This window comes from Mesoplodon densirostris, chromosome 1 (genome assembly GCF_025265405.1).
Source record: "Mesoplodon densirostris isolate mMesDen1 chromosome 1, mMesDen1 primary haplotype, whole genome shotgun sequence".
Taxonomy (NCBI): Eukaryota; Metazoa; Chordata; class Mammalia; order Artiodactyla; family Ziphiidae; genus Mesoplodon; species Mesoplodon densirostris.
Window position 1 is genome coordinate 147,685,471 of NC_082661.1, and position 18,839 is coordinate 147,704,309.

General features: G+C 37.6%; 1 protein-coding gene across 7 annotated transcripts in view; it reads left to right on the forward strand.

Moving 5' to 3' along the window:
* The window catches only part of FRYL (FRY like transcription coactivator), a 252,295-nt gene that overhangs the window by 194,655 nt on the left and 38,801 nt on the right, over positions 1–18,839 (forward strand). For 6 of the 7 annotated variants that reach the window (XM_060110201.1, XM_060110192.1, XM_060110246.1 and 3 more), the window contains 11 exons: positions 103–253; positions 925–1,028; positions 2,654–2,839; positions 4,142–4,346; positions 5,497–5,618; positions 6,466–6,656; positions 8,359–8,453; positions 9,526–10,133; positions 10,436–10,533; positions 14,438–14,608; positions 16,758–16,898. In XM_060110201.1, the coding sequence (XP_059966184.1) occupies positions 103–253; positions 925–1,028; positions 2,654–2,839; positions 4,142–4,346; positions 5,497–5,618; positions 6,466–6,656; positions 8,359–8,453; positions 9,526–10,133; positions 10,436–10,533; positions 14,438–14,608; positions 16,758–16,898 (2,072 nt within the window). The remainder of the gene's footprint in view (positions 1–102; positions 254–924; positions 1,029–2,653; positions 2,840–4,141; positions 4,347–5,496; positions 5,619–6,465; positions 6,657–8,358; positions 8,454–9,525; positions 10,134–10,435; positions 10,534–14,437; positions 14,609–16,757; positions 16,899–18,839) is intronic. The other variant, XM_060110228.1, reaches the window with a different exon arrangement.

Sequence of the window (18,839 nt, forward strand, 5' to 3'; positions counted from 1 at the left end):
TTATCACTTTCCAGTGCTATAAATAGTTGGTGTTTTACTAGAGTTTGCTTATATTGGCGGAAAGTAGATGGTGTAGACAATGAGATCATTTTATTTTGATAGGTGATTCAATGCCACTTTATTCTAATTGGCGACTGAAAGTGATGGAGCATAATCAAGGAGAGCCACTACCCTTCCCACCAGCTGGAGGCTGCTGGTCACCACTGGTGGATTACTTGCCTGAAACGTCATCACCTGGATTACCTCTTCACAGGTGGACCACAGTGTCATTCCTATTTCATATGAGCCAAACCACTGCTTAACACTTCCGGCTTTCTACGCTGTCTGACAACACAGAACATAAGCAACCTTTTTTCTTTTGATACTGCAACAAATTCGATCCGTGTGTTTAGATTTTAAGAAATCTAAAAACTCACACTTCTCACTGTTTACAATTAGTATTACTAAACCTAATTCTGCTGCTGCTGCTTTTCTGGGTGTCTGGCATAGTTACTTGACCTTTCTGGGACCCAGTTACTACATCTGAAAAATATTATTTTACGGTAGTAGGCACTATTATTTTGAATTGAGTTAAGCTGATTTCTATTTAGCAAAAATCACAATAGAACAGTTACTGCATTCTTTCGAAATGTATTATTGTACCAAACGTGTACTGAACACCTACTATGTGGCAAGCAGTGTGCTAGACCTTAGGGTTGAAGATGAAGAAAATATGGCCCTTGACTTCAAGGAGCCCTTAGCCAGATAGGTTTTTTCTAAAACTATCACGTAATGGTTTCTTCAGCTGTATTTCTTTTCTTCTTTTTTTCTTGAGAAATTGTATTTTTTCCATAAAAGACAATATTAAAATCTTCAAGTAATTTGCCTAAGATTTTCTCTAGGTTTACTCTAGTGACACATGAATAATGCTCTTGTTTGTCATAGGTGTAACATAGCCGTCATCCTTTTGACGGATCTCATTATCGATCATAGTGTGAAGGTGGAATGGGGAAGCTACCTCCATCTTCTTCTTCATGCAATCTTTATAGGTAATACATATTTGGTGCTAATTCCTTCATTTTATATTTTTGTGATAATTGAAAGTCAGTATAGTATGTTTGTTTGCTTTTTACAGGTTGCATTTTATTTATTTTTTAGTTGAGGTAGAGTTGATTTACAATATTAGTTTCAGGTGTACAAATAATGATTCAAAATTTTATAGATTCTACTCCATTTATAGTTATTATAAAATATCAGCTACATTCCTTGTGCTGTGCAATATACCTTTGTACCTTATTTATTTTATACACAGTAGTTTGTATCTCTTAATTCCCCACCCCTACCTTGCCCACCCCCGCTTCCCTCTCCTCACTGGTAACCAACTAGTTTCTTCTTTATATTAGTTAGTTGGCTTCTGTTTTGCTGTATTCACTAGTTTTTTTTTAAATTTTACTTATAAGTGATAACATATAGTATTTGTCTTTTTCTGTCTGACATTTCACTGAGCATAATACTTTCCAGGTCTATCCATGTTGCTGCAAATGGCATTATTTCATTCTTTTTTATGGCTGAGTAGTAGTCCATTGGGTACATAGACCACATTGTCTTTATCCATTCATCTGTTGATAGACACTTAGGTTGCTTCCATGTCTTGGCTGTGGTAAATAATGCTGCTGTGAACATTGGGGTGCATGTATCTTTTCTAGTGTTTTTGTTTTCTCTGGGTATATGCTCAGGAGTGGGGTTGCTGGATCATATGGTTGCTCTATTTTTAGCTTTTTGAGGACCCTCCATATTGTTCTCCACAGTGGGAAAGGAGATATGGTTTCAAGAAAGTTTCTTCATATTTCTCTTTCTATTTTCTGTATGTTATTTCCATGACACTTTTTACCGTGATTCTTGTGGTCTAGAGCAGAGTTATTCCTAGCCTCTCCTTGAACCACAAACAAGTCTATTATACCCATTCCTATCATACAGCCTCTCCCACTGCACACAAAAACACACATACCCTCCAGCAGGAAAAACTCTGTAACTGTAGCAAGAGTAAAATTAATTTACCTCTGGGACTGGGAACTTTCAGAGTAAATGGAAAATTGAGACGGGTACTAAGTGTTTCCCAAAAGAATTAGATTGTGGACAGTCTGATTATTACAGCTAAAACTCCACTGTGCCCTCTGTAACAAACATGTGGGATCCATAACATCAGCAACACTTTTCATGCTTGTAGAATTGCTCTCCTGAAGCAAGTCAAAATAGCCATCTTCTCCTACATTTTCCTGATATGTATACATATCATATAGGCACTGCTTTCTTCTTTCAGTAAGCAAACATCTCCTGACTTTCTATTGTGTTCTAGGCACAAAAAATGCTTGCCTTTAAAAGTTCATTTACATCTAGTGTTATGTAACAGAGTAATAGTTTCTAAGAGATTACTAAATTTTAGACATAAAACACACTGGAAATTTGTCTTGATTCTCCCTAGTCCAGTAGGACAATAGGCTATTTTAAAAGTGTATACACATTCTAGGCCAATAAAGAACTTGATTGATGTACTCTGTCGTCTTTCACAAAATATTTTATATAATTTCTGCTTTTCTTTTTAAAATATGAGTTTGATAGCAAGAATACTCATTATTTCTCTTTACTGATGATGATTTTCTACTGTTCCCTTTAGGGTTTGACCACTGCCACCCTGAGGTGTATGAACATTGTAAACGCCTGCTTCTGCACTTGTTAATAGTAATGGGATCCAACAGTAACATCCGAACTGTTGCTTCTGTCCTTCTCAGGAACAAGGAGTTTAATGAGCCCAGGGTGCTTACAGTCAAACAAATTGCACACTTAGATTATACTTTCACAGGTATTTGCTTTAAAAGTACAGTTTGAAACTGGAACCGTACTTCGTTAATTTGGGATCCTGCATTAGATAACATCAACTGAAGTTGAGATACTAGAGAATATTTTTAATGTAGTTTTATTATTTTAAGTACCATTGACATTATTTATTAATTCATAGAAGAAGGAATTAAACTTGGAGTATTTGAATCTCTCTTACCTTTAAGGGTCTTTGTCATAAAAATGTTAAACTCTCCACATGTAAGTAAAGGTACAATGAAAGAGTGGCTTAATTTGTTGAGCACTGGTTATGACAAAGATGCTGAACTTGTATTAGATTCCCCCGACTCTCAAGATCTGAAAAATTGACAAAGGAAGACATTTAAAATTTTTTTAAACTTTTTATTCACTCAGTTATACTGATTGCACTTAAAATGTTGTACATCTTGAAGTCTAGTAAGTTCCAAATTACGTATTTTGAAGTAGTGAGGTCCAAATTAATGACACTTTAATGTAAAATTTATTTCACTGTCGATGTGAATTTGTTTTACTTTTCAAGTTATAGTTTCTTTTTCCCTAATAGCCCTAACTTACTTATTTCATTCATCAGTATCATCAGGTTTATAATAGATGATCTAGAAAATAATTGGTTTTTAAAAATTGAAATAAAATTACTTTTTTTTCCTAATCATATAATGCCAAATACAGGGTTAATGTGTTTTAAAGTTACTTACTTAAAGCCCTGTTATTTACTTAAAAACCTGTAGTTAGTGAGAAAACATCTATTAGTAAACTTATTCGCCTTTTTAAACCATGATTAAAAGATGAACGGAATAAAGTTTACTGCCTTTTTTTTGTTAAAGCATTTCTATTCAAAATTCCATGGTTTGGTATTTGTTTTTAAGGCTCCTTTTGCTATTTTTAAATGTGGGCATTAGTAATAACCTTTAGAATTATTTAATAATTGACATAATATCAATTTTACAAATAGACTTTAAAATTTTCCTTGTTTAAGTAAAGTGAAGCAGAAAGCATAGACTCCTTAACATAAGAAATTAGAAATCAGTTCTCATTATAGAAGTGTGAATGGCAACCTATGTTGAGGAAATATGCCAAAATATTAGGCTGCCAATTTCAGCTTTGTTCAGCAGATGGCAGCACAGGACTGTACAGTAAGTCCAAGTCGTTAAGTTTGACTGAGAGGCTCCGAAAACAACGTTTGCTCAAAAACTCACTCAGTGTAATTTGGTGCTTGTGAGGCTCACTTCTTTGAGTGTTGGTGGGAGATTGCTTCCGTCTGGGTATTCACGTCCCGCGTCTCTTTCAGCAGGTGTTAGCGATTTTATACCTGATTACCAGCCCTCCCCCATGACCGACTCAGGGCTCAGCTCAAGTTCTACCTCCTCTAGTATCAGCTTAGGAAATAACAGTGCTGCCATTTCACATCTGCACACCACCGTCCTCAGCGAGGTCGACATCTCAGTAGAGCAGGATGGAAAAGTCAAAACCCTCATGGAATTCATTACCTCAAGGTAACATTTGCAGCTCCTACCATTCCTGACGCATAGCTGTGTTAAGTCATTGTTTCATTTGTCAGCTTCAGCGAACCCTATTTTGTTTTCCAAAGGGTCATTGATTTGGAATAGGCAGGTTTGTATTGTGCAATATTTAGAAAATTTGATGCAACCAGAGACTTTCGTCTTTTGCTCACACTGTTATACCTAAGGAGGGCCTTAATCATGACTAGATACCAGGTACCCAAAGAGGATACAGTATTACCTGAATATATATTTCTGCCTCCACTAGCTACATTAACATTCAATCTTCAAATATTTATTTATGGCCTACTCTTTGCAAAAGCACTATAAATAAAGAAGAAACGTAGGTGGGGAGAAAGGGGCTAGTATACCATAGCAAGAGCAAAATCACAGAGGTGTGAGAAAACAAAGTATATTTGGAACTGGTGAGTAATCCAGCCTGAGTGTAATGCGGAGGAATTTCTAGACAAGCTGGAGGGCCATGAAGCCCTGGCCAGAGGTTATAGATCTTTAAAGAAAGGAGACATTATCAAAAACCTTTGAGCTGGATGGGGAGGGTGGAGGACCCAATTAAATAAATGTGTTGAGAAAATCAGTCTCATAGCAAAGTATGTGATGAATTAGAGGTGTTACGGACTAGAGGCAGCATGACCACATCTTTTTTCCAGGGCACTTTGGGCCTATGGCAATAAGGGGCCTAACACTTACTAACCAAGCTGGTGAATGCAAAGATATTTTAAAGAAAGAATCGACAGGTAGTTTTAACTTAAAAATTATTTTATTTGCATTACAATCTAAATACAGTCTAGCCTCTACAAACGAGACTGTTTTGACCTGTAATACCTAAGCAGTAACCAGTACTCTTCTCACTTGGCAAAATTTGCCATCTTTTCCTGCTACCTCTGAGAGAATTTGACTGTAACAACGGAAGACTTTGAAATTATACGTAACTTGGATCTTCCTGTACTTGCTCTAGATCATTACGTATCCAAGTACATGAATAGTAGCAGTAGACTGTGTGACATGCTATTTGATTTATGCAACTACTATCCTTTCTAACTGCAAAAGCACATTTTAGGTGAGTATGAGTAAACCTTAATTAAGTTTAAAAACCAAGGGAATCACGTCTGTTCTCTGTTTTCAGAAAAAGAGGGCCCCTTTGGAACCATGAGGATGTTTCTGCCAAGAATCCTAGCATAAAGAGTGCTGAGCAGTTAACTACATTTTTGAAACATGTGGTTTCTGTTTTTAAGCAGTCAAGCTCAGGTATATTTTAATAATCATTTCAGATAGTATTTACTTTCAAGCAGATCTTTTAGTGTGATGTCACAACTTCTGATAAGGTTTAGCAAAAAGTTGACAAGTTGACATGTCTAAATTTTCAAAAGTTTTAGACAGGTTTTCTTTTTTAACTTACTAGTGATAACAGATTTGTTCCGGTTGAAGAAAAATTGTTACTACTCAAAAATAAGAATGCTACTTTGACGCTCTGGGGTTCTTAGTTTGGTGTAAGACGGTATAATAAAATTACAATTGTTTATTATGAAACAATTATATTGAAGGAACATAGGTAGAGATGACAAACTCTTAAATTATTTTTTTATACTGGTATGGGCTTTGATGATCTAAAATTTAACACATTCTGAAAATTATAGTAAAATATATCTAAAACAGTGGTTCTTAGCTAGGGGTGATTTTGCTTCTCAGGACATCTTGCAATGTCTGGAGACATTTTTGTCACAATTAGGGGGCGCGGGGCAAGTGGTTAGTACTGGTGTCCACTTGGGTAGAGGCTAGAGATTCTGCTACACAAACACACACTACACAGGATAGCCCTCACAACAAAGAATTATCTGGCCAAAATGTCAGTAATGCTGGAGCTGAGAAACCCTTTTCTCAGGGATTACTTCCCTGGAGATTAGAATGAAGAGTCATCTAAAGTGCAGATGGAATTTAATGAAAAGAAAAAGCATTGACTTATGAAATATTAGTGCCCGCCCAGTTTGCCAGGTATTGTGCTGGCACAGGGTTTAACATGGTTATTAGCCTCTGATCATAACCCCTATATATATCCTGAAAAACAAGCACTTACTTGTTTCCTTTGCTTTCACAGAAGGAATTCATTTGGAACATCATCTTAGCGAGGTTGCTCTGCAGACAGCACTTTCTTGTTCTTCTCGACACTATGCTGGGAGATCCTTTCAGATTTTCAGGGCCCTTAAGCAGCCTCTTTCGGCAACTACACTTTCTGATGTTCTCTCCAGACTTGTAGAAACTGTAGGGGATCCAGGAGAAGATGCACAGGTAGTTCATTCAATTCTTTCAGCAAGTATCGAGCACTCCTCGTTGTCAAGGACTTATTGCCAAATGTAAATCATGGCAGGTAGAGCAAGATAATGGTTGTATAGAATTACTGATGTCAGATGCTAACAAGCAAAGAATTAAGAAACAAAGTTGTGTAATTAATGTTTAATAACATACTAATTGAATTAAATAGTGCCTATCAGAAACAGCTTTATCACACACACCTGGATATTATTCTGAGATGACCGCAAGGTATAAGAGGCATTTAAAGTTAGATGTAAACTAGAACACTGAATTTCATTTGTTAAGATAAATTAAGTGAAATACTGCAATAGAGAGCTTACGTAGGTCTGTACAGACTCATGACTTTATTAACACTGCTTTAGACACTGAGGATACAGTAATGAACAAGACAAAGTTCCTGGCATTCTGGAGCTCACATTTCATTGGGGAAACAAGCCTTTAATCCACCAATAATGTATAATACAAGTTTACTTAGTGGTGAATGCTGTGAAAATAATAAGGTAGAGTAACAGGTTAAAGAATGATGGGAGAGAGGATTTTTTTTTTTATATGATCATCTGAGAAGAAGAGTTTTGAACACATGTTTAAGTGAAGTGAGCCCTGTGATAATCTGGGGAAGAGGGCAGAGGGAAATAGGACTAACAAGTGCAAAGGGCCTGAGGCAGAAGCAATCGGCTTTTTAAAGGAACATCAGGGGAATTCCCTGGCGGTCCAGTGGTTAGGACTGACTCGGCGCTTTCACTGCTGGGGCCCAGGGCTCAATCCCTGGTCAGGGAACTAACATCCCGCAAGCCTCATGGCTCAGCCAAAAATTAAAATAAAACAAAATAAAGGAACATCAAGCAAACCAATGTGGCTAGAACGTACTGGTTGGGGACCTCAGAGGCAGGAGATTGATGAGGTAAGCAGGTCCAGATCATGTGAGGCCAAGGAGGTTCTGGTGGGAGGTGGGAGTTTACTCTGAATTGATGGGAAACCGCCCATTGGTTTTTAAAGGAAGGTGATGGATATGACTTGCTTTTTTAAAAAACTCACTCTGGAGGCTAGGTGGAATCCTTAGGAAGGCAAGAGAGGTCAGTTAAGAGGCTCTTTATAAGAGTCCAGGCCAAAATGATGATAGTTTGGATTAAGGGAAGCTATGGAGGTAGAGAAAATAAGTCAGATTTAGGTTTTTGTTTTTTTCTGCGGTACGCAGGCCTCTCACTGTTGTGGCCTCTCCCGTTGCGGAGCACAGGCTCCGGACGCGCAGGCTCAGCGGCCATGGCCCACGGGCCCGGCCGCTCCGTGGCATGTGGGATATTCCCGGACCAGGGCACGAGCCCGCGTCCCCTGCATCGGCAGGCGGACTCTCAACCACTGCGCCACCAGGGAAGCCCAGGATTTATTTTTAAAGTAATATTTTCAAGATGCTGATGGATTCAATTTAGATGTGAGAGAAAGAACCAAGAATGGCTCCTAGATTTCCGGCCCAGGTAATTTTGGGTGAATCGTGTTGCCAGTATAATCCGTTTATACCATTAGTTTGATGCATTCTCATCCATCAGCAAGATCATGTTGCTCAAGAGTTTATTTTGTCATATTAATGTGGAGTTTGTTCTATTTTGAAATCTCATCAGGAAGTGCATTGCCGTTTCTTCTTTCCAGAGTATAATTAATTAAGATCTGCCTTTTTTTCTAGGGATTTGTGATTGAGCTTCTTCTCACGTTGGAATCTGCAATTGATACTTTGGCTGAAACCATGAAGCATTACGATCTTCTTTCTGCCCTTTCTCAGTAAGAACTGAAAAACTAGGCAACCGGTAGATTTGTATTTAGACCTTCAATAGCTAAATATGTGTAATACTATATTGTTCTAATAATGGCAGTGAGAGTACTACCCCTAAATTCAGATGGATTGCCGGTGGGAAAATGAGCCTCAGACAGTGAGACGTGTGAAAGCTCACGGGGCTAGTCTGCGGCAGTGCCGTTCCTCTGACACCCTAGTCAGAGACCTCTCTGCTGTGCTACTAGGCTTCAGCCTCAGTGACAGGCTGTGTTACTGCCACACTCAACATCCTCTTGTCACCCCAGCAGGCCAGGCTCCTCGGGACTCACACCTTCCACATATTGTTCCTTCTCCCTGGACCAGCCTCTCTTTGAACTTTGTCTTCCTTGCAAATCCCAAATTGATTTATCCTTCAAGTCCCGTCTTAATATCACCTCCTAGTTAAGTATTTTTAACTGCCCCAGGGCAATGCTAAGCATTCCATCCTTTGGGATCTCACAGTATTTTCTTAATATTTTCATAACAACAACTAACAGGCTCTAATTTATCCATTTCCATGGACTTTAATATTCCTAGCATTTTGCATACTGCTGGCACACGTAGAAAGTATTCTGTATTTATTTTTTAATCAATGATAATTAGACGTGAGGGAGAAGGAGAAATCAAAACTAAATTTTTGAGCTTGGTGCTTTTGGAAAGAATGTGAATTGACAGAAAGGGGAACATCAGGACCTTTGAGTCTGGGGGTGAGACAAACGAGGCCTGCTTTGGACGTAATATGTACTAAATCCCAGAGCTAAAAGTTATCAGCGATAACTATTGCAGAATTTTCGCTTCAAATCAAACCTCCTCCAACCCAAAGTAGCCACAGTGGAAAAGATACTGTTGTACATTTTAATAGGGAGGAAAGAACTGAAATTGGGTTAAGCAAAGTCAGATATACTTAAAAATGATTTTTCCTGGTAACAGTTACCATTTTGCAGTGTTTTCAAGAGTACAATTAATGTAGCAAAAGAAGTGATTGTGCATGGATTCATCTTTTTTTTTCTTTCTTTTCTTTTCTTTTTTTTTTTTAAAAAGAACCTCATACCATGATCCTATAATGGGAAACAAGTATGCAGCTAACAGGAAAAGCACTGGACAACTCAATCTAAGCACAAGTCCCATTAATAGTAGCAGTTATTTGGGATATAGCAGTAATGCAAGAAGTAACTCTTTGAGGTTAAGTTTAATTGGTGACCGAAGAGGTGACCGGCGGCGGAGTAATACACTGGATATAATGGATGGACGGCTCAACCACAGCAGTAGCTTAGCGAGGACTCGAAGCCTTTCCTCCCTGAGAGAGAAAGCCGTGTATGATGTGCAGCCCACTACTGAGCCTGCCAGCTTGATGGCCACCATTTTTTGGATAGCAGCATCTTTATTAGAATCAGATTATGAATATGAATACCTCCTGGCTCTCAGACTTCTCAACAAACTGCTGATCCACCTGCCTTTGGAAAAAACAGAGAGTCGAGAGAAGATTGAAACCGTACAAAGCAAACTGAAGTGGAATAATTTCCCAGGCCTTCAGCAGCTCTTCCTTAAGGGTTTTACCTCAGTATCCACACAGGAAATGACAGTGCACCTCCTGAGTAAACTCATTGCTGTCTCCAAACACACGTTGGTGGATCCTTCCCAGTTGTCAGGTGATGTGACTAGAATTGCACCAACTCTTTGCTTTTTTTTAGTATAGTGAAATGTAAACTAATCGTTGGTTTTGAAATCTACTAATTTCTGCTTTTACACAAACAGTTATGGTTTTCTTAATATGTGAGATAGCTTAAATTCTTCGGTAAAAGCAAAAAAAAAAATTTTTTTTTTAGAAGATCAAGTACTCCAGGAAATAAAAAGAAAATGGTTTTTGTGAACCATGAAAAAAAATCCTTTAATTTTTCAAATAATGTGCAATAAAATTGGTTATTGTTTGCTTTTTTTTTTTTTTTGATAGGCTTTCCTCTTAACATCCTTTGCTTATTGCCTCACTTAATCCAGCATTTTGACAGCCCAACTCAGTTTTGCAAAGAAACAGCTAGTCGAATAGCAAAGGTAAGCAAATGTGATGCTGGAAGATAACACTTTAGGGAATTTTCTCTGGAGTTTATCTTAAGGGGGGAAATCTCTTAAAAATCCTTTTACCGTCACTTCCTATCTAAATTTTTATTCTTTTATGCATGTGAAGGAGTAATATAGTAATGATATGTTAGCTGCTCAAATGACAGTGAATAAAATTATTTGTTTAGAGTAGCTCTCCTCTGAGTCTGAATCTTTTTCTGCTCTGTTTCCCTACTTTATCCTCTGTCAGTTTCCAAGTCATTCATTTATTTGCCCCTAGATATGTACTGAGCACTGGATCAGGTGCTGGAAATAACAATGATAATCAGAGTAAATAGAATCCTTAGCCCTATGGGCCTTAGGGTGGCAGTGCAGTCAAGTAAGTAGACAATCACCGTAGAGTCTGGTGACTTTGCAATGGGAGAACAAAATATCCTAGGGACACATAAAGCAAAAGTCTGCCTGGGGAAGTCATATCTAAGCAGACTTGAAGGGCAAATAAGAGTAACCAAAATAAGGTCCCTAGATGAGAAACAAGAGCAGGGCTGAAGGTAGAAATTTTCCAGGCAGGAGAAATTGCATGTGCAAAGGCCCTGCGGAAGAAGAGGGCATAATGTATTTTTTGATTCTGAAAGTTCTCTCTCCCTTTATGTTTGCCTTTTTCCTTCTAACATTCTCTTTATCTTCTCTCTCTGCTCCCTTCATTCTTTTTTCTTCCTTATTTGACTCTTTCCCTCCCATCATATATTTCTTAAACACGTATGTAGCTATTTTTAAATCATTTGTGAACATTTGTTTAAAAGTTTTATAGTTCTTAGTCTTAATTGTAAAAGAATATGATTTTGACATTTTATCTATTTAGTAACTTCCTCTTAAGAACAATAAAGAGATCACAAATACCTTACCTTCGTCTTACCTTCGGCTTAAACTGAATTCTTAACTAATTTTATTTTATATATTTATTTTTTTTGTCACATTGAGTCTTGGAAAAAAGACTTTTCAGGCTGAAAATACAAACAGTTACAAGAAGGAGTTATAGGAATTTACAAGTAATATACATACAACAGGAAATCAGGTGAACTGGAGGGGGTGACTCAATAGTAATATAAGTAAGATAACCCGGCTAAAGCACTGGGAGAAAAATCAGAGAAGTCTGCAACAGAAGGGAACAAGCAAGTAAATTTCTCTGGAAGGGCTTTTTATATAAGCAATTTTTTTCAAACCTGAGATTCAGTTAGCAAGTAGCACAGCAGTAAATGGAAAGAGCAAGCTTCTGGAAAACCAAATAAAACACCCATCTCTCTGTGGCCCACATTTCAGTACTGTTAAGTGCAAATTTATCTCTGGGTGCCAGTGGAGTGAAAAAATACTACCAACCCAATTAATCACGTACACAGTAACAAGAGTAAGAACATTTTCATTATCTGGATAGAAAATATTTAATAAGTGACAAGAAAATATTTAATAAAATTTGCTGTTGAATCTATCCTTATTTAAATTTCTAAATAGATATGGAGAAATTCTTAACCATTTTAAAAGCATGTATTTGAAAAGAAGAGCCATTATTATAGTTCATGGAGTCATATCTTAGTTTTGAAAATGATGGTTTGCACTAAAAAACCCAACAACATGTGTTTGCATTAATGAGGTCTAAAAGTGATTTTTTAAAATAATTTATTAAAATGACTTTCATTTTAATATTCTAATAACATACCATTAGGAAAATGTAAGCAAAGATTTTTTTTTCTACATGGAGGGGTAAGAAAGAAAATATAAGGAAAAAATGTATATTGGCTTATTTCGGGATTTTAAGAAAGCAAAAAGCATAAATCCCCTGATAGGGGAAGTAGAAGCATTTGAGATGGGCAGCTGAAGTGCTGAGTAATTTGCTAAGTGTTGGGTCAGGTGAGAAGCACAGCGTGACCGGAAGGCCATAGAAGCCCCTTGAGCTCCAAGCCTCTGCTGTCATGACCGAGGCAAAGCACAGGAAAGTCCCAAATATCTTTTATGTTTTTAAGAAATCAAATATGTGGCTTTCTGTTAGTCATAAACTGCTATTAAGTCTGTTTTCTTCCTGTTGAGCAGCACACAAAGGTTCCCTCTGTGGCCTTTCAGCAACCTGCAGGATGTGAACTGAATTGATTCCTTAATTGTTCTCTCACTTAAACTGTTGAGAATAATTTTCTGCCATTATGTGCTTCCTCATTATGCAAATGTCACTCTTTCTACTGTTTGTGCCCTTGGAGAGCACAGAATTTCAAAATGAGGCAACACTTAGGACAAATATTGTCCTTTTTAGCTATTCATTATGGCAAAAATAGTATGCTAAAAAAGTTGGTTATAAAACATACTCTTTTTTGGCTTGTATTTTAACCTGGTAATTCCAAAGTTCCAAAATTAAATCTAAGCCACTTGCTTTACTATAAAATTACACAGCCTATTATTCCAAAGAACTTTCTTCTGTTTCAAAAAATAGGTTTTTAAAAAATCATTCTTTCAAAAAATATTCTTTAAGAATATAAGAATTCTATAGGAATGCCTTATCCTTCAGGATAAGATTAAAGAATTTAAACTATAAAAATTTTTGCTGAAGGATAACAAATTTTGAAATTATAAAGTTATGTGGTTTTTTAAAAATAGTGTGATAAATTATTATATTTTGAAATACGAATCAGAAATATCAAACTTTTCTTTTTTCTTCCTGGTGTCTGTTTTATGAGTAAAAGGCTAATGGCATGAAAACAACTGCTTTTAATGATTTTACAAAATAACTTCCAAGGTACTGTATTAGTCTCTGCATAGTCTTGCATGCCTTCATATCTTGGGCCTATCCAGTGATGCCGTCTGCATGACGAATCAAAGTAAAAGTTAGTTATAGTCATCTGAAAGTTGAAAATACATATATTTTAGTAGGTAATACTCTACTTTCTTTATCAAATGCTCTAGGCAATTTGTGAAAATACATACCAAACATCAATAAGATGGAAGAATAAGTGAGGAAAAGGAAAAAAGAAAAATTAAAAGAAATTTCAACGAGGCTAGCCTTTCATGATAGATGAGGCTATAAGACGAGGGTGGCCTTTTTCCAGGTCTTCATTGTTCAGGTATCCTCGGAGGAGGGTAAGGAACATCTCACCAGTTAACTCAGGGAACCAGACGGACTATGAAGGTGCATTTAGTCAGTAAGATCCTCCCAAACATTTGTTGATTCAGATTCTGTAGTACCGTATCACACAAAGTCTAGGAAGTCAGTACACTTTGTAGTAGCCTGTAAATGATTGGCCAAGGACCTTAAGAGCTTTAGGTGATTTCCTGAAGAGTAGCTTGTCGTCCACACTGGAGATGCAGGACTCAAATGTTTTATCAGTCCTCCAATGAAGTCCTTTGACTGTATCACACAGGTTGAGGTTTCTGCAGTTGACTGCTCTAGTGAGATACCCTGGACAGCTTGAGACTAAAGCATTGCTTCTTTGGCATAGCAGCTCCAAACCTCGCTGAGGATTCCCACGTGGAGCCTGCCTGTTTAGTTATTTGTGCACTGAACCGTATATAGATTTTACAAAACAAAACTCTTTTTACGAAATGACACACAGGGTTTACAAAAACATTTGGGTTTTTACCAAAGACATTTTACATCAGACTGAAAAAAAGCCACACTATTTAACACCCACGGAAGTGCTTGACATATTAATCCTCTCTGTATGATCTAAGGTATTCTCTTAAGAATGCCTTGTGCTTTTTTCCTCTTCTGTTTAACTTCTCTACCGTATTGAAATGAAATGCATTAACTCTTCAACATATATATCTAAATTGATTCATTAAATAAATACATTTAGTATAAAATCAAGTTTAAACTTAACTGTCTTTAAGTGAATGAAATTTTTGTTTGCTTTTTTAGGTTTGTGCAGAAGAAAAATGCCCAACGCTTGTCAATCTGGCTCACATGATGAGTCTGTACAGTACGCACACGTATTCCAGAGACTGTTCTAACTGGATCAACGTAGTGTGTAGATACCTGCATGACTCCTTCTCAGATACTACATTTAGTCTTGTGACTTATCTTGCAGAGGTAAATTCACCCCCCCCCAAAAAAAAGGGTTTTTCAACTGTTCTGTGGCAAAATTTTCAAGTAGATTTATTTCTAGAAGCAGCACTGATGCTAATTAATCTTCAAATTTTCTTTGAGAATGAATATAGGTAACATCTTTGTTTGAAGAAAAGTATAGGTAATATCTTTCACGTAAGGAGGAAGTTTTTATAAAGGTTTTTTTTTCATTTTCAGTGTTTATTTCCTCATTCACTGTCCTTAAGTGACATAAAACTCATAATAATATAAACCTCACCTTTATTTCAAAAGGCAAATGGGTTTTTTCCTGGTCTTGATCCTAGGGAATGGTTATCTTTTTGTTTCTACAAAACCAGCTCTTGGCTTTGAGATCCTTTCTAGAAATACAGCATGCAAAGTCATTTCTGCTGGGCAAGTTTTAATTTTGATGATATATTTCCTTCCTAATGTAAAATATGATTTTGGGGGGGAGTAAATAGAATTTTAAAATCTGGTGATAGAACAGCATGAAAATTTAATACAGTTGACCTTGAACAACGCAGGAGTTAAGGGTGCCAAGCCTCCACACGGTCAGATCCACATGTAACTTACAGTCAGCCCTCCACATCCGTGATTCAACCAACTGTGAGTCCTATAGTGCTGTAGTATTTACTACTGAAAAAAATCTACATATCAGTGGACCCATGCAGTTCAAGCCTGTTATTCAAGGGTCGACTGTATTTATTTGTTGAAGAACTAACTTCTTGCCTAGAAAAGTAAATTATTGAGTAGAGAGCCACAAGGAGACCCTCAAAAGGAAGAAATTCCTAGTCACTAAAAATGTTTGTCAGTGATACCTTCCTTTTCAGAAAGTTGACCTCTGGCAACTAAACCTAACACACTGTACAAACTTAAATTATTTGTAACTCAATAAACATTTTAAGTATTGCTCACAGCACTGTTTAACTTAGCTAAGTCACTGATGGTGGGCATTATAAAGTGCTCAGGACTGGTGTGGATGTTTAAGGTGTTGGTTTGGATGGGTTTACTCCCATCGACTTTATATTTAGGTGAGCCAACAGCGTGAGCCCTCTGCCTGAGAGCTTCCTAACCTGAATGAATGCGCATCGCTAGGTTATCTTATACCTACACCTTTAGGACAAGAGCCAACATAAAGCCAGACCTCCTTAACTGGCTTTGAATTTAAGTGCCACTATAAAGTTCAACTTTTGCGCCACCATAAAGTTCAACACTAAAGCAACACTAGTGCTCCCTGAAGACCCACCCATGGGGTTCTAAGGTCTGGCACTGGCACAATACAGCCCATTGGGTACCACATGTGGGCCATATAGTTCCAGTCTACAGAGAGAATGCTTTGTCCCCAGTGTTACTCTTACTAGTGTAAGTTATCCTTATTTTATGATTATTAATAACTCTCAAATTATTACTAACAACAGTACTAAAATTAGTCACATATATTTAAAACTACACATATATAATTTAATTGTCCTACAAACCCTATGAGGCAAGTGTTATCAGTTTTATTTTTAAAAATCAAGGCTCAGAGAAATAAGAAACGTATCCAAGGTCACATAGGTAGTAAGTGGCTGGTGTGAATGGCTGGCGGGTAGTTAGTTATTCTTTTTTTTTTTTTTTTTTTTTGCGGTATGCGGGCCTCTCACTGTTGTGGCCTCTCCCGTTGCGGAGCACAGGCTCCGGACGCGCAGGCCCAGCGGCCATGGCTCACGGGCCCAGCCGCTCCGCGGCATATGGGATCCTCCCAGACCGGGGCATGAACCCGTATCCCCTGCATCGGCAGGCGGACTCTTAACCACCGCGCCACCAGGGAGGCCCAGTTAGTTATTCTTTGGTGACGGTGGTGTAGCGGTTTTTCTCTTAACCTAAAATAAATGGTGTTTAACTAAATTAGTTAAGGATATAAAAGAAAGCACTAAGATTAAGATGACAAGTAATCTGTCTAATTCTCCTTTCTGCAGCAAGGACAAGTAACAGTAATAGACATTACTTTTTACCTTCATTATTCTCTGGATTTCTGATAACTCTAACCATGAACTCTTAGGTTAAATCTATTATGGTTTTCAACATCACTAATGTAAATCCTGTGGAATTTTCTTTAACCTGATTAAAGTATACTTTTTAATATTACTTTCAGTTGTTAGAAAAAGGACTGTCCAGTATGCAGCAATCATTACTACAGATCATCTATAGTCTTTTGAGTCATATTGACCTCTCCACTGCCCCAGTCAAGCAGTTTAATCTGGAGATCATAAAGATTATTGGCAAATATGTACAGGTGAGTGACCCCAAATCTCATGTATAGAAGTGTTCATCTCGAAACAATTTATAATCATAAAAAAATTGGAAACACCTCAAATGTCTAAGATAGGGGAAGTGGTTAGTTCGTAAATCATGTTTTCAGGAATAGTTACAGCATGAGAAATGCTCTCAACCTGAGTGATGTAAAGCAGAATCTGAACAGTAGGATTGGCATGATTCCTGATTTTTATTTTTAATGATTACATCTACAAATGTACATTTCAGGAATCACTGGAAGGAATGTACACAAATGGCAGCAGTCACTGTCTCTGGACAGTATGATTGTGACTCTTTGTACCTTTCTGTTTTTAACCAAGTCCTACATAATGAACAGATATTACTTTTAGAAACAGAAGAACTCTTTGAAGAGTCTGTATTTTAGAGTTGCTTTCTGTGTCTGGTAAAAAGTGCCAGATATTTAGAAAGTAGAAAATCAGACTTGGTTTAACTGTAAATGGTGACAAGTCAACTTGGTCTGTACTGAATTTCACTTTTGAACTATCTGTAAGAAAGGCCTTGATCACAGTAGTTGAGAGTCCGCCTGCCAATGCAGGGGACACGGGTTCGTGCCCCGGTCCAGGAGGATCCCACATGCCATGGAGCGGCTGGGCCCATGAGCTGTGGCCGCTGGGCCTGCGTGTCCGGAGCTTGTACTCTGCAACAGGAGAGGCCACGGCAGTGAGAGGCCCGCGTACCGCAAAAAAAAAAAAAAAAAAAAAAAAAAAAAGAAACGCCTTGATAAGCAGAGCGGTATTGTGGATACAACTGAGCAAACAGAGCGAACTCTTTGAGAGCCTTAACGGATTAATACTTTGTGTTTCTACTCCAGTGATACTGCATTCGCTAAAGCAAAATTTACAAATGGAAATACTCATCTGCAATGAGCTTGTGTTCTTGTCCATTTCTGAAAGTAACACAACTGTATTAAAGTGTTTTTCAGTATTTTTATTGGGTAATCTGGGTTATTTTTTAGATTCCCTTGAAAATCAGTGATTGCAAATATTAAAAAAAAAACATAGGTTTCTTTGGTAACCCTGTGTATCTTCTCTATTTTTATCTCTTAAGGAGCAAGGCTTCACCACTCAACAATTATATTTTTTTTCCTAAAGCACTTTTCTCTTTTTATTCCTTAAGGCTTAAAGAAGTTAACTCATCCGATATTTGCTGGATCACCCGCAGAAATACATAGCACATTGAATTACTAATTTATGAAACATAGATTCATTTCTTTTGTTCAGAACCACAAGCTTATATGCCCACTGGGCCAGCAAGTAACCATAAGAGGGCATAGATTTATGACTAAGTGAACTGCACATTCCTCATCTAAAAGGAACAGCATGACTAAGAATGGTTGCCATGTTGGAGTACAGGTCCACTGTGGCCAGAACTTCTAATTTTTCTTTTCTAATTTATAAAGAGAAGCTCAAAATCTGGGTTTTTCTTTAAAATCGCCTAATTTTAAAATGTCTCAAATTTCTTTTTATTCTTTAATTATTTTATTTTATTTTTAATTTATTTATGTTTTGGCTGCGTTGGGTCTTTTTTGCTGTGCGTGGGCTTTCTCTAGTTGTAGTGAGCGGGGGCTACTCATCGTTGCAGTGCACAGTCTTCTCATTGCAGTGGCTTCCTTTGTTGCGGAGCACGGGCTCTAGGCGCATGGGCTTTGGTAGTTGTGGAACGTGGGCTCAGTAGTTGTGGCTCGCGGGCTCTAGAGCACAGGCTCAGTAGTTGTGGCACACAGGCTTAGTTGCTCCGCGGCATGTGGAATCTTCCTGGACCAGGGCTCGAACCCATGTCCCCTGCACTGGCAGGCGGATTCTTAACCACTGCGCCACCAGGGAAGCCCTTAAATTTATTTTTGAATGTTGGGTAAACCAAGGTTATATTTAGCTGACAGGTCATCCCAGTTAGTGACTTC